Source organism: Acipenser ruthenus, chromosome 18 (assembly GCF_902713425.1).
Source record: "Acipenser ruthenus chromosome 18, fAciRut3.2 maternal haplotype, whole genome shotgun sequence".
NCBI lineage: Eukaryota > Metazoa > Chordata > Actinopteri > Acipenseriformes > Acipenseridae > Acipenser > Acipenser ruthenus.
The window spans coordinates 22,651,128-22,665,615 of NC_081206.1; the positions used below are offsets into that span (position 1 = coordinate 22,651,128).

The window sequence follows — 14,488 nt, forward strand, 5'->3', positions numbered from 1 at the left end:
ATACTACAGATTAAACACTTGGCAGATTACAGTACTCTGAAGTACAAGATTAAATGCAGTAAAATAGGGAGCAGATAAGAACAAGTAAAGTGCATTTAAGGAAGGGTGACAAGTGTCCCACGGGAAAAACAGAGGAGTTCTACAGGTGCTGTCTGAAGAGGTGAGTCTTAAGGAGGCGCTGGAATGTGGTCAGGGACTGGGCAGTCCTGACATCTGTAGGAAAGTCATTCCACCACTGTGGAGCGAGGGTGGAGAAGGAGCTTGCTCTGGAGGCAGGGAAGCGTAGAGGTGGTGGAGTCAGTCTTCTAGTGCAGGCGGAGCGGAGAGGTCGAGTGGGGGTGTAGGGAGACATGAGGGTCTGGAGGTAGCTGGGTGCAATCTGGTCAAGGCATCTATAGGCTAGTACAAGAGTCTTGAACTGGATGCGAGCGGTGATCGGTAGCCTGTGGAGTGAGCGGAGTAGTGGAGTTGCATGGGAGAAGCAAGGCAGAGAGAACACCAGGCGGGCAGCGGAGTTCTGGATGAGCTGGAGCGGACGGGTGGCGGACGCAGGGAGGCCAGCTAGGAGGGAGTTGCAGTAGTCTAGGCGGGAGAGTACCAAGGACTGGACCAGCTGGGTGGCGTAGTTGGTGAGGAAGGGTCGGATTCTTCAGATGTTCAGGTAGAATTGGCTCAGGAAGAATCGGCAAGTGCGTGCCAGAGTGGAGATGTGCTGGGAATAAGAGAGGCAGGGGTCCAGGGTGACTCCGAGGTTCTTAGCGGAGGAAGAGGGAGAGAGTGTGGTAGATTCCAGAGGAACAGAGATAGAGAGATCAGAGGAGGAGGAGGAGGGAAAGAAAAGGAGGTCAGATCTAGAGAGGTTGAGTTTGAGGTGATGCGAGTGCATCCAGTAGGAAATAGCAGACAGACAGGTAGAGATACGGGAGGGGATGGTGGAGTCAGAGGTGGGGAAGGAGAGGAAAATCTGAGCATCATCAGCATAGAAATGGTATGAGAAACCATAGGATGTGATGAGGGGGCCCAGGGAGCGGGTGTAGAGAGAGAACAGGAGAGGACCCAAGACTGACCCTTGGGGGACTCCTGTTAAGAGAGGGTGAGGTGTGGAGGTTGCTCCACGCCAGGTTACCTGGTAAGTGCAGTTGGAGAGGTAGGAGGAGAACCAGGCCAGAGCAGTGCCAGAGATCCCCAGGTCAACAAGAGATGACAGTAGAATAGAGTGATCAACAGTGTCAAAGGCAGCAGAGAGGTCGAGGAGAATTAGGACAGAGGAGAGAGAGGCAGCTCGGGCAGACTTTAGTGAGTTGGTGACAGACAGGAGGGCGGTTTCAGTGGAGTGAGCAGAGCGGAAGCCAGATCTCAATTTTTTTTAAATAGTACGTACACGATATAGACAAAAAATAAAAGCTGACGTAACACAATTGTACATAGGGCCACCATAGCCAGTTAATATAGCACTGATTTATAAGTGTAAGGTGTTTCCCGCAACCCCTTTATATCCAGAATATTCATATATTCATCTTGTTATTATAAGAGCAAAAAAACTGAAATGGCAGTGGGCCGGACATGTAGCGAGAAGAACAGACCATCGCTGGACCAAGGAGATAGTAGACTGGATCCCAAGAGATATAAAGCGGCCAAGAAGAAGACCTCCAGGAAGATGGCAAGATGAAATTAGGAAACACGCCAGAGCAACGTGGATGAGGGACGTAGCAGACAGACTTTTGTGAAAGAATCTTGGGGAGGCCTTCATCCAGCAGTGGATTGAAAAAGGCGGAAGATGATGATGATGATATATGTGTGTGTGTGTGTGTGTGTGTGTGTGTGTGCTAATCGCTGCACATTTTGGAGTGACTAATTCAGAAATCTGGACTCGGAGAAATTACACACCATAATTATGAGCATGATCATGTGGCTTCTGGTTTAATAATAGTTTTCATCAGAGTGGCAGCCTACATACCTCTTATAACCTGAACACCTTCACGCAGTTTTTAGCTGAATACTTCCAGTCATCTATTGCAAACCATTTTATAGTGTCTTCATTTGTGAATATTGGGCCCTGTTCACAAAGCTTAAACTCATGAGTATTTTTTTAAAGCCTTTTTAAGTTTTATATTCATGTAATGTTTCTAGACTTATTTAAGAAGTCAAAAACAGCTTTGCCGTTAAGCTTTGTGAATAAGGCCCATTCTAACAATGATATAAATATAACCACATTTAAATTTAGTCAGCATATTATTATGAGTCAAAAGGTCAGGATTGGAACATCTTTGGTCTAGAGTTATGCATTACTTCAAAGCAAAATCAAGCAGAAAAAGAAAAAGACCACTTAGATTCAAATGAAAAGAAGTTCAAATGTGTTGCCTCTGCATTTGTTGCGTTGCCAACCATTTTAAACTGTACAGCTACAATACTGGTAAAGGCATATAGGGGTGATGTAAGTATAGACGCAGTGCAAATAATTGCGGATGCAAAATTCTAATTGCATTAGGGCCAGTTAATTATTTTGCACTGCACCCTCTGTAAGTTTAAAAGCAATGCAAATTACTCAACATGCACAAATAATGTGATGTGATTATGATAATAAGGGTCTCAATGAGCGCATCGTTCTATTTAGCGGCCGCACTTGCAGAGTTTGGAGTACACAGAGCTGTAGTCGCTGTATGACATTTGTGGAGCATGAAAATACAAACCAATAAAAATGTGAGAGGAAGCACAGCAAAGTCCTCTTGGTGCACAGAAAAGAAAAGCTTTCTGAAAAGGAGTGGAGAGTCCTTACGGCTGAGGTCACCATGAAACGGAGTTGTTTGGAAAAGCCTCAGCCAACATCAGTTATGGTAGTATCCTTAGGAAATTATATGTATTGGCCTACCCTTTTTAGTGTGACATCCAGATATGTGCCTAGACATTCCAACTGTGGTCTGAAAGTAGTGCAGAGAACACAGCACATTCACATGTGCAGGGATAGCGGTCCCTAGATTGACGCTGGGGTCTAGCTCATCCCTCAATTCAGCTATGAGGTCAAGGATGACCTGCGATGATAACACTTTAGCACCACATTCTCTGGCATCCCAAACAAAGTGTTCCTGTCTCTCCTCAACAAGAGCCAAGTGTCACCGTATCAGGAAGTGTACCACAGCAGCCATCCTGAAGCCAATGACAGGTCTGCAGGTGTGTGTTTTTATACAGCTCTTAGTTACTCGCTTCTACAATGGTTTGCACCTTGTAAGAAGAGGTGTAAAGTTTTTGGAGGGTCAGCAATTGCCTAAGTGCAAGGCAAAATCCCAAATCCCTACATCACATTATAATGTTTGCACCCACTTAGTATCCAGATCGCCCAATTCCATGCTCTTTTCTTCATTTGAATGCATTTCAATATAATTGTAATGGATTAATGATGGCAAAGTGCAAATTTGATAGCGGGTGCAGAATGGCAGGCGAACACCATTCTTTACATACGCTGCATTTTTTGCGGCCGGTAAAATCAGACTTTACAGCTGCTAAACACGATTTATGGCAGCATTATGGGGGTTTTGCACAGGCAAATCACTTTGCCCTTATTCTTGCATCACTCCCATAGCGTTATTTTTAAACACAGCTAACATCTAAACAGCCTTGAAATTAACCATAAACAGGACAACTTGTACACTGTCGTGAGTTCTAAAAAAAAAAAAAAAAAGATTGCTCACTGTCAAGAATTATACCAAAATAAACCATAGCTGATTACTACTATAAAAATCATGTTTAAAATATAAGTGATACTGTCAATTTCATTTAATGATATTGTTAATACACACAAGGACATTATGATAGGGAAAGCTGGATAGCTTTGTGGTGTCAAAATAGGTAGGCTGTTTCTAGGCGGCTTGGTAATGACGAGATTGCTGGGTTCCCATATAATGCAAGCCTGAAATCACGCATAGTCCAATTTAATGATCATCAGAGTTTTCTTTTTTTCATAAATTCCATGCTAAATGTTAAAATATTGTGGTGTGACCAGGAAACATAAAATAAGCCATTGAACCCAGACCTCGGTTTACACCACAAGTTCTTCAATCATCTAAGTGGCATATATTTAGTACTGTACAAAATAAAACATGTCACCTGACTGCAACAGCTCGAACAGTCACAATGACTGTCCCCTTCCCATTAAAACAATAAATATGAATGTTCTAGACATCTATAGAAATGATCAGGATTACATAAGTGTTGCATGTCAGTGGAGGCAGAATTGAAAGATCAGACGGTGGTTCTTCTTGGTTGTCATAGTGACAGCAGTGTGTTTGGTGAGAAGTTTTCCCTGTTTTAGTACATTCTCTATCATGGTCTTTATAAACAGTACTTACAGCCATTCCCTTTTTAGAAATAAATATTTTTAATTAAAATTCAAAAACACAAGCAAACATTATATTGAGTTAATAAAGAAGTATAAGGAAGAATGTAACAAACAGTGGGAAAAGGTGATTATTTTATGGGTGGTGTATGCACAATACACAAAACAAAGGATTTTAGAATTGAATGACATTGGAAACAGTTTCCCATAACACTTTAGTGGATATGGGCAATTGATTAATTGTATGTGGTTCGAAGTATTTCTTGAGCTGGTAAGGGCAGTTACACATGCTTTGTTTCTGAAGAGGCTGTTTCCAGAGGTTGTTATTCCATTGGGCTATCCCAGAACTGCCAAATGAGTTTACAGCAGGCCTATCTGAACTGAATGAGACACAGCAGCCTGTTGGGGGAAGTAGTGTGGTCAAGTAATTAAGAATTGAGAGGCAAGACATCCTAGTCTCTGACTCATTTTCTCACTGACACTTGCCTTGCACTTCTGTGAGCAGGGTTCCTGGGACACTGTTCATGAAATGGCTCCAAAGGGCCAAAATCACTCCAGTGGCTGTTCTAATGGTTGTGCCTTGTGTGATTTAAATAAATATAATTCCAAGTTAACACCTTCTTTCTTATTATAAACCACCTGCTATTTGTTAAAAAAATAAATTAAAAAGGCAGTAGCCCACTAGCAGAATCATGATGGGGCTCCTCAGTTAAGCTATCGGAACTGCAAGCCTGATAAGATACCTCTTTTCGTCTGTCCTGGAGATATCATTTCTTGTGCAGAAGACAGATAACACAACAAAACTGAATATCTTTCTTCTAGGTGATGTGAGAATTTCTGTGAGCTTATCTTGTCCCCTCCCAGACGTGATAGCTGTAACCCACTTGACTCCAGTCCCCCCCCAAAAAAAGCTCAAGGACAAGCCATTTGGCTACTGTATTCCTTGCCAATTCTTGGGACTTGGATAATATGTCTATTGTAGAGCTGCCTCACAAACTTCATTTGTATTTAGTGGACTACTTGGTAGATTTTCAAATCTGAAGACTTTCCACTTTCCAACCCTTGCCTGTCCAGATAGCTCAATAAACAGCCTCTCATAAATATATAGCAATCTCGAAATTAAATCCTTTATTTGCACAACAAAATGCTACAAAACATCCTTTTTAATTGTACAAACGTATTTGGGGTCAGGTCAACTCCCTTGGTTCATGCCAATTATCTGCCAACTTTACAGAGCTCTCAAAAAACTTTTGGGGTCATCGGTCACTTAAAGGAGCAACAGTAATATGCAACAGGCATTCAGTTAAGTGACTCTTAAAGAGTGACATCTGAAAGGGTGCTTCGTTACGGTATGTCCCAGGAAATCAGACCTCTGTGTCATATATCTTGAATGTCATGCATCAGAGAAGATAATCACAAATAGATATGGACCTAAAGAACTCACAGGAGACCACAACTAAGGAAGAGCATGATCAGCTTATTTACTTGATAATACCAAAACCAAATTTCCAAAAATAAACAACAATTATGAAAAAAACTACATTTAGTATTTTCAATGGCCTTTGGTCGTACTGTTTGATTATTAGATTGATTTATTTCTTAAGCTCTTTTTTTTTAATATACCAAGATATATGCATTTGGCCTGTGTTCATCCTCTGCATTTCTGATCTGTCAAGCTTTTCATCAATGCTTTCTTTGACGCTGGTAATGTTTTCACTGATGAACAACACTGTGAATATGGGTCACATTTAATATTCTAGTTTTGTACTAGTATACACTGGACCTTCAATTATTTTCTTTCTTTTTTTAACCTGGATGAGAACCCATTGAGATCTGGATCCCAGAAGACATATTTAGAAAAACCAAAAACATTAGCTGTGGATAAACCTACAATGATGACTGAAAGTGGTGTTACTTTTAAAAGGATCCTGTAAAATCCATGTTATAAATAGAGGATACAGGATTGTCTTCAGTTTGATGTCACAATTTATGAAATGCATATTCGTGGCCTCAGCCACAATGTAGTCTTATGCCATTGAAGACTGTTTTTATTTTTTTTATGTTGTGATTATAATGGATTGTTGATTTAATAAAATAGAGCATGTGGTACAAAATGATTACTGCATGGGAATGTTATAAAGTACCACTTTGGAACTTGTAAGTGTTTCATTCCATTCCATGCAGTAACCACAAAGTGTCTGAGGTATATTTACCAATGTAGTACCCATATATTAGAAATTTGACAATATATTTTGGCTAATCCATCCATATTTAAATAATACAAATAAATACTATTATCTTTGTACTTGCATAATACTTAATTTGCAATTTCTAAAATGAACTGTAACTTTTTAAGGAAGTTTCTTTAGCGGAGAAAAGGTCAATGTATTTCGGTTTTGAATAATTTTAAGGAAGTATAATCTGAACATTTAAAGAAAAGCTGTGCATGTGAAAAAAGTGAACTGTAAATAGGGTTGCTTGTGAAACTGTTCTGGCTCTTAACTGATCTATGAAAAGTACAATATTGCTGTGCTGTACTCAGGGGTGAAATTCAGCCGGTACTCACTGGTACTCTGTACCGGGACTTATTTTGATGCCGGTACTGGGTACCAGGACTTATTTATTCTGCTTTTCATCCAATGCAGATGCATTCCATCCACTCACACAGTCCAGTAGTGCAATGTTTCTCAAATGCGCTTTCATTCAGCACAGGTCGTGCTGCTTGCATTCTGTTTCCTCATACTGCTTCTGTTTCTGCTAGCTGCTATTGGCCACCATTAATGTCAGTATAATCACTACCTGTTAATTGGCCAAGCTTTCATTCTGATCAGATTTCATTTTGGCATGAGTCACAAATCTCTGATCATTTCTCTTTGTGTCAGTGCTCATTCGTTGATCAACGAGAAAAGACCTTAGCAGTGCAATGTGAAAACAGCAGTATGGAGTAATTTGGATTATTATGAAGTAATAATTATTTTCTTTCGTGCGGCGGAGAAACTATATGAAATATTCAAAACGAACACTGCTGCACATGAATTTGAAGGCAAAAAGCCACATCAGTGTTCTCTATAAATTACATAGTTTATAAATATTAGAAATAATTATCATAACGCGTTTTGCCTTGCACCGATTTACCACATTTTGCATGAATGTTTCTAAAATGGTAAGTGATGTGTGGGACAGTAGGGATTAACATTAAATAAAACAGGATCAAAGTGCTGCTTCAGATTTTGGTAAGCGAGTCAGAATCAGGATACAGATGTAGGTGTGCTGCACGCTTTTCAAACACAGGCCCAACTTGCAAGGTACATGTTAAGTATAGTGATCAACATTTTGTTTTGTTGTGATCCTAGTATTTTCTGTTCTGAGGACTGTAATAAACGAAAACCAAAACAGCGTTGTGCTTTTTCTTTGTACAGCGCCTCCTTTCCTAAAATATTTTGAAGAGTTTTAAGTTAAACATGAGTTACTCACTTACATGTACATCTAAAAAAAAAGGCATAAGTAGACCACAGCAATGATACTACTTTATGAAAATGTGCAGAAACAGTAATACCAGGGATACATTTTTCTTTTTTTTTTTTAGAAAGTCTACTTTTATACTGTTTCTGCCTGGAAAATCTTTTTATGGAATAGATCATGGTAATTAATCTACGCAGAAACACAACAGAGAACACACTGAATATATTATTGTAGAATAAATAAATACATAAAAGAAACAGGCATATAATGTTCTAATCCAAAGCTATTATTGTAGCATGGCCAGGTATTTGTTGTGCATTGTTTGACTAGACCTTTTTGTATCATTTTTTCATAGCACAGCTGTTTTTTTTATACCCGTTTTTATAATATCATCCCTTTTTTAGGATATCTTGAAACAAAACTCCCTCTCTACAGCAGTTACCGCATAGTATAATATTTCTTAATGCTTGTCATTTAAAGTTTAACTTAAGTGTTATTTTACAGTAGATGACTGAGTGATATATGCAGAGTACAAAACGCTTTCAGTATTTTCAGCTTCTTTGTTTATGGTGAATGGGTTATTATTTGATCAGTTATTTTTTAAAGTTTATTTTGTATTCATAAGTGTATCGTGTACCGATATATATACATTTTAAAAGTATTTATTCATATGGCACTCAAATTGTCTCAATTTTTTAAATGTTTACACCCGGCTGTCCATATGAGTACCTGCATTTGTTTGTTGAGAATTTCACCCCTGGCTGTACTGTATAATAATATCTTTAGCAGATGTATGAATCATGCATTTCCTTCGTGTCTAAGTCACTGGCTGTAAATCCTTCTTCCTGTTTTATATTTCTTTGGTATCTTTGGGGAATTTGTACTTGAGAATTAAGAAAATCTTTCTTTGCTCCTGTATACAGAAATTCTTCTACATGAAATAGATTATTGCGAGAAATGTACTTTGTGAGGGTTGTTGAAAAGAAGATTCCTTATGGGGGTAATGGATTTTAGCACCTATGCAATACTATAGCAAGACAACAATGTTCTCATATGTATTGCATGGTGTGTTGATAGTTCAACTAGAGTTTCTTCAGGATTATACACTGGTATTATACTAGTGTGGCTAGTTCAACTTTTCTGCTAGGGATATCCAAAAAACAAAAACACAAACTTTGCCAATCCAATTTCAGTTTAGATATACAAAATCCTACTTCCATATACTGTATTTTATAGTATACACTTTTTACTAGTACTTAATGGTTTCAGAATCAGATTTCAATATATTACTTAGGCAACTCAAATATGGGATCACAGTGTATGCTGTATGTCTATTGCAAACAAAACACTGTGCACTGTGAATGGCAGGAAGTGAACACAACATAAGTAGTAGTCTCTGGTTTTCTTTTGATGTGTATATGAAAAACACAGGATTCTTTTTTCTTTGCTTTGTGGTTTTTTTTATCAGTGTTTATCAGTTAACATCTAACACCTCAGAAACCTTTATTATAATTGTTTGTAGGTGGAATTCCAGTAGACTCTCAGCTTTACGACAAGAATATTTAGATTTAAGAACTATGTGGTCTGAAGAACCTAATTTAAACATCCTGTCGTCTGTGTGCTAAACAAGCTTCATCCTCGACTGAAGAAAGGCAGTGAAAGGAATCATGTTTGTGACAATGGCTTTCTTCTTTTGAGTTACTGTATCCACAAAATATATTTAATATCTGAAATAGTAATCTGTAATGATGTTCTGATCTGCAAGGCAAACACTACAAGAAAACATATATTTTTTCATTTACTGCCTAAATACATCAAAACCAGTCAGTCTTTTGAAAAAAGGCCCACCAAAAAAAAATCTTAGGTTTTAAACTACTATACAAACTGTAAATACCCCGAACTACAATTCGATTTGAAATCAGTCCAGATCCACTGGCATGAGACTGAGAGCAAACAGGTTTGAACTGAGACTCATTCAGCCCCAGTTAGGATTGTGAACTGGTAGAAATTGATTTTGCCAACTAACCGTGACCAAGGAATTTGCCTAGTGTCCAACGCTAAGTATACAAGAGGTGGCTGTATTACCTCAGGCTTTTTAAAAAAAAAAAAATTGGGTGAGTGAGTGCTAATGTGCAAGTGGTGAAATACAATTTATTAGTGCACAGTGGTGAAGTGTTGTCCGGGTTGGTGCTGGCCTTTAGCGACAGCTCCCGGTACGTGTTAGCTGTGTAAAAAGTAACACTCACGGTTACTTTTTATTTTCTTTCAGCGGTTCTCAACCATAACAAAGGAACTGATCGCTTAGCCACATCCCCTTTTGTACCGTCATTCACGCTACCTTGGTTAATGAGTGCAACAGTTTTTCCTCCAATCCGCGGTTGCCACATCGCTTCCCGTCTGGAGCGATGACTTGGTGTACCGTGGCTTTGCCCCTTTTCTAGATGGCTGACTTCCACCTTACCTGGAAATTAACAGTCAGACCATCCAGTCCGGGGCATACTGTTCCCATTACCCAGCGTCCTCACAGGTCGGGAGGGAGATTTATAACCAAGATTCATTCTTTCTCTGTCACATATCCCACAGCTCAGAGTGGAGCTGAAGGAACACTGGGCTAAATCTACTTTTCCCATTACACCTCCCTCCTGGGAAAAATAATCCGCATTTTGGTGGTCTTTCCCTGCATGGTGAATCATATGATACATGAAGGGCTGCAATCCAGATACCACCGAGTTATCCGGGCATTGCTGTCCTTCATTGTGCTTAACCACTTGAGTGGGGCGTGGTCTGTGACGAGATCGAATGAATTTCCCAGCAGGTAATATCTCCCGGGGAACATCTTTTTACTGAGGTACATGATGGGGTGTTCTACCCCATCTACCTTTTGGGACAAGACTGCCCCCAGACCAACATCTGAAGCGTCAGTGTGGAGGATGAATCTTTTGTTAAAATCTGGTGTGATGATGGTGGGGGCCTGGCAAAGTCTCTGCTTGATAGTGTCAAATGCCCCCTGACATTCTCCTGACCATTTAATCAAATTTGGAGTACACATTCTAGTGAGGTTTACTAAGGGACTGACCACTGTGGCATACTTGGGGATGAATCTATGGTAATAACCGGACAACCCCAATAGAGACCTTACCTGGGACTTGGTTTTGGGGATTGCCGCGTTCATCAAAGCCTGGACTTTGGTGATAACGGGTTTCACCTGCCCATTTCCCATAATACAGCCCAAATATTGAGTTTCTATTTTGGCAAATACACAATTTCTCAACTTGGCTGTCAGCTGGTCTACCTTTAGAGACTGAAGGACGGCTGTGATCCTAGCCAGATGCTCTCGCCAGGTAGAGCTGTAGATAACCATATCGTCAATATATGCTATGGATATACGCTATGGATACACTAAGATAACCATATCGTCAATATACGTATATACAATATACGTATACACATGATGTGGGTGTAAGACCTGGTCCATCAGTATGAAAGGCAGCGTGGGTGCATCATGTAGCCCAAACAGCATGGTTATAAAATGGAACAGACCATCAGGAGTAGAGAATGTAATTTTCTCTCTATAGCTGTGGGTTAATGGGATCTGCCAGTATCCCTTCGTCAGGTCCAAAGTTGAGATGAACCTGGCCGTTCCCAGTTTGTCGAGAAGCTCGTCGACCTGAGGCATGGGGTAGGCATCCAACTTGGCAACAGCGTTTACCTTACGGAAATCAATGCAGAAGAGGTTGGTGCCATCCTTTTTGGCGACTATCACAACTTGACTGCACCACCCGTTCCTGGAAGGTTCAATCACCCCAAGTTCGAGCATCGCCCGTACCTCTTTGTTAACACCACCTCGTCGGCTTTCTGGGATCCAGTAAGGTCTCTCTCAAACCGTGAAACCTAGAGGAGTGATAATAGCATAGGTTAGTTCTACCTAGTCAGAAAAAACACCATTGAACTCCTCAGTTAACTTACGCAGCTTTCTTTGCTGATCTGGAAGTAACTGTTCCTCCATTGGAATGTCTCTGGTGCCTCTAGACAGGGTCCTAAATTATCCTCTACTTCGCCTGGGGCTATAAATAAGGCCTCACTTGCCTGCCAGGGCTTCAACATATTAACATGATAAATTTCATGCTCATTTTGGTGATCAGGCTGCTTCATTTCATAAATTACCTTTCCTATAGCACGAATCACCTCATATGGCCCCTGCCATTTAGCACACAATTTCGATTCCAACGTGGGGAGGAGCAACAGTAGTTTGTCTCCTGGCCGAAAGTTTTGAATACATGCATTTTTAATGTACTGTTGCTCCTGCCGATGCTGAGATGATTTTAGATTGTCCTGGGCCAATTGACCAACCAAATTCAAGCGAGCACACACTCTGAGTAGGAGCAAATGCTTCACTACATTTTTGGACGAGCCTTTGTGCTCCTTCCACCCCTCTCTCACTAGATCGAGGATGCCGCAAGGCTGTTGGCTGTACAAGAGCTTGAAGGGGAGAACCCTGTCGAACTCTGCGGCACTTCTCTCACTGCAAAAAGGAGGTAGGGAAGAAGCATTGCCCAATGTTTTTGCTCTTGAATCACAAAATGTCTCATCTGCTTTAAAGTCTGATTAAAACATTTCTCCAAACCGTCTGTCTGAGGATGATAAACAGAGGTTCAGATGGGATGTATTTTGAGTATTTTGTATAATCTTTGAGAGGAGAGGTTCGTTTCATGATCAGTCAGTATCTTTTTGGGGATCCCTACTCTGGCTATAATCTGGACTAGTTCTTTGGCTATCGCAGATGCACTTGTAGACTCAATGGAACTGCTTCCTGGTATCGCGTTGCATAATCTACCACCACTAATATATGCATATATCTAGAATCAGAAGGTAGAAAATGGGCCTACAATGTCCATTGCAATGTGTTCAAAGGGGGTGGAAATAATTGGCAGTGGGACCAAAGGGGTGGGGCACACTCGACCCGGCGCAACTTGCTGGCAAACTGGGCATGTGGCTACATATTTCGACACATCCTTATAAAGTCCTACCCAATAAAATTGGGCCAATATGCGTTCCCTAGTTTTATCGACTCCGCGGTGTCCCGAAAAAGGGATGTCATGCGCAAGCCTCATGACCTCGGTCTGATAAGACTGGGGAATCATCAGTTGTGTTACAGGCTGTCCTGTGCCTGTGGCAACAACATCCTTACCTTCAATAGACCGGACCTGCCCCCAAGTGTGCACCAGTGTGGAATAGTTTTTCTGGTCCCACACTAAGTGCCCGCTTCGGTCCCATATGTCTGCTGGAATGGCCTCTGCCCTGGATGGCCCAGTAACCTCGCCCGCTCGGTCACACTGCGTGCCAACCCCCTTTGTTTGGTGTTTGCTACCATCAGAGAGTTCTCCAACCAGACCCCAGCCTCGTCTCATTGATGCGCCCTCCCATTTTTCGATTCGTCTCTCTCTTCTTTCATCCTCTTTTTCTAGGACAAAAAGTGGGGGAAAACAAATCAGTTGTAAAGAGGAAAATCTTGCCAAACGGTTCCCCTTTCCCTTTTCTGAAACGTTTACGTGTGTGACCGGGGCTGCCATTAATTTAACCAATTCTTTATGGTTTGGCCAGTCCCGGCCCAGAATTACTGGGTATGGTAGCCTTTCTGCCACCCCTACTACCAGGTGACATTTGATCGGTCCCACCGATAAATATACTTTTAGTATGGGGTATGTCGTCATGTCTCGATGGATACAGGAGATAGCCACCTGACCTTGTGGCTGCCGTGACACACCGCCCAAGAGAGCCTTTCGAATCAAGATCTCCTCACACCCTGTCTCCACTAATGCATGAGTTTTCACCCTATAACCACATCAACAATACAAGGCCTGGGTTTCGGCACCGACCAAACAGCTCGGCGACAATAGCCTCGCCCATCTGTATCCCCTGTTTCTTAATGTGGAAACGGGACCAATATTCACAGATAATGGGTGTAACAAAGCTGTGCTGAATCATTTTTAAAGACTTACTGGCTGATACATAGCATTAATTTTAAATTGGGGTACTTTAATTGAAAAGTTTTGACCTTTATAATGAATTCAGCACACACATGACTGAAGTGAGTCCTTAAATTTAGATGACTAATTGAATAGAATCAGATTTGTTTGAATCTGTGTTTCTGCCCAAAAGATGTAAATGTTTGTGAAATAAAATGACATCTAAATACTGTGCAAAATGATCTGCAATGTTTTGTCCACAACTAGATAACAGTACAATCTCAGACAAATTGCATATCACATAATGGTTTGTTTCCAAAATCCAGCTCTTAATTAAACAGTTACAGCAAATTTAGATTTTTTCCTCCTTAAAGATTCTTTATAGCATTTGCCCACAATGGGCGCATTGCTGTTAGTTGCAATCCCGATAAAAGAAACTGCAGTTACAACGTCTGGCCACCAATGGCACTCTGTGCTGTGAAACATTATTTTTAGTACAGGTTACGTTCATTCACCATAACCTAAAAATAATTATTTACCCCATACTTTCATTCATTTGTTATTAAATACGGAAACATGCATTAAACATGTGCATCTGTGAAACTATTTGATACTGGCACTGAAAGTGTCAATTCTCATATGTGCTTTCTGACAATTTCTTCATTTTAAAGATTTGTGTAGTCAGTTCTTGTATATCATGCCAATATTGCATATGAAACACAGCATTCGA

The 14,488-nt window shown here is 40.6% G+C and overlaps 1 protein-coding gene across 1 annotated transcript in view; it reads right to left on the minus strand.

Annotated features, from left to right (window-relative positions):
• Positions 1–11,180: 11,180 nt before the first annotated feature.
• The window catches only part of LOC131698714 (proline-rich protein 36-like), a 113,719-nt gene continuing 110,411 nt past the window's right edge, over positions 11,181–14,488 (minus strand). The window contains exons 3-4 of the mRNA XM_058992180.1: positions 12,997–13,253; positions 11,181–11,501 (exon numbers count right to left, since the gene is read on the minus strand). Of these exons, the coding sequence (XP_058848163.1) occupies positions 11,181–11,501; positions 12,997–13,253 (578 nt within the window). The remainder of the gene's footprint in view (positions 11,502–12,996; positions 13,254–14,488) is intronic.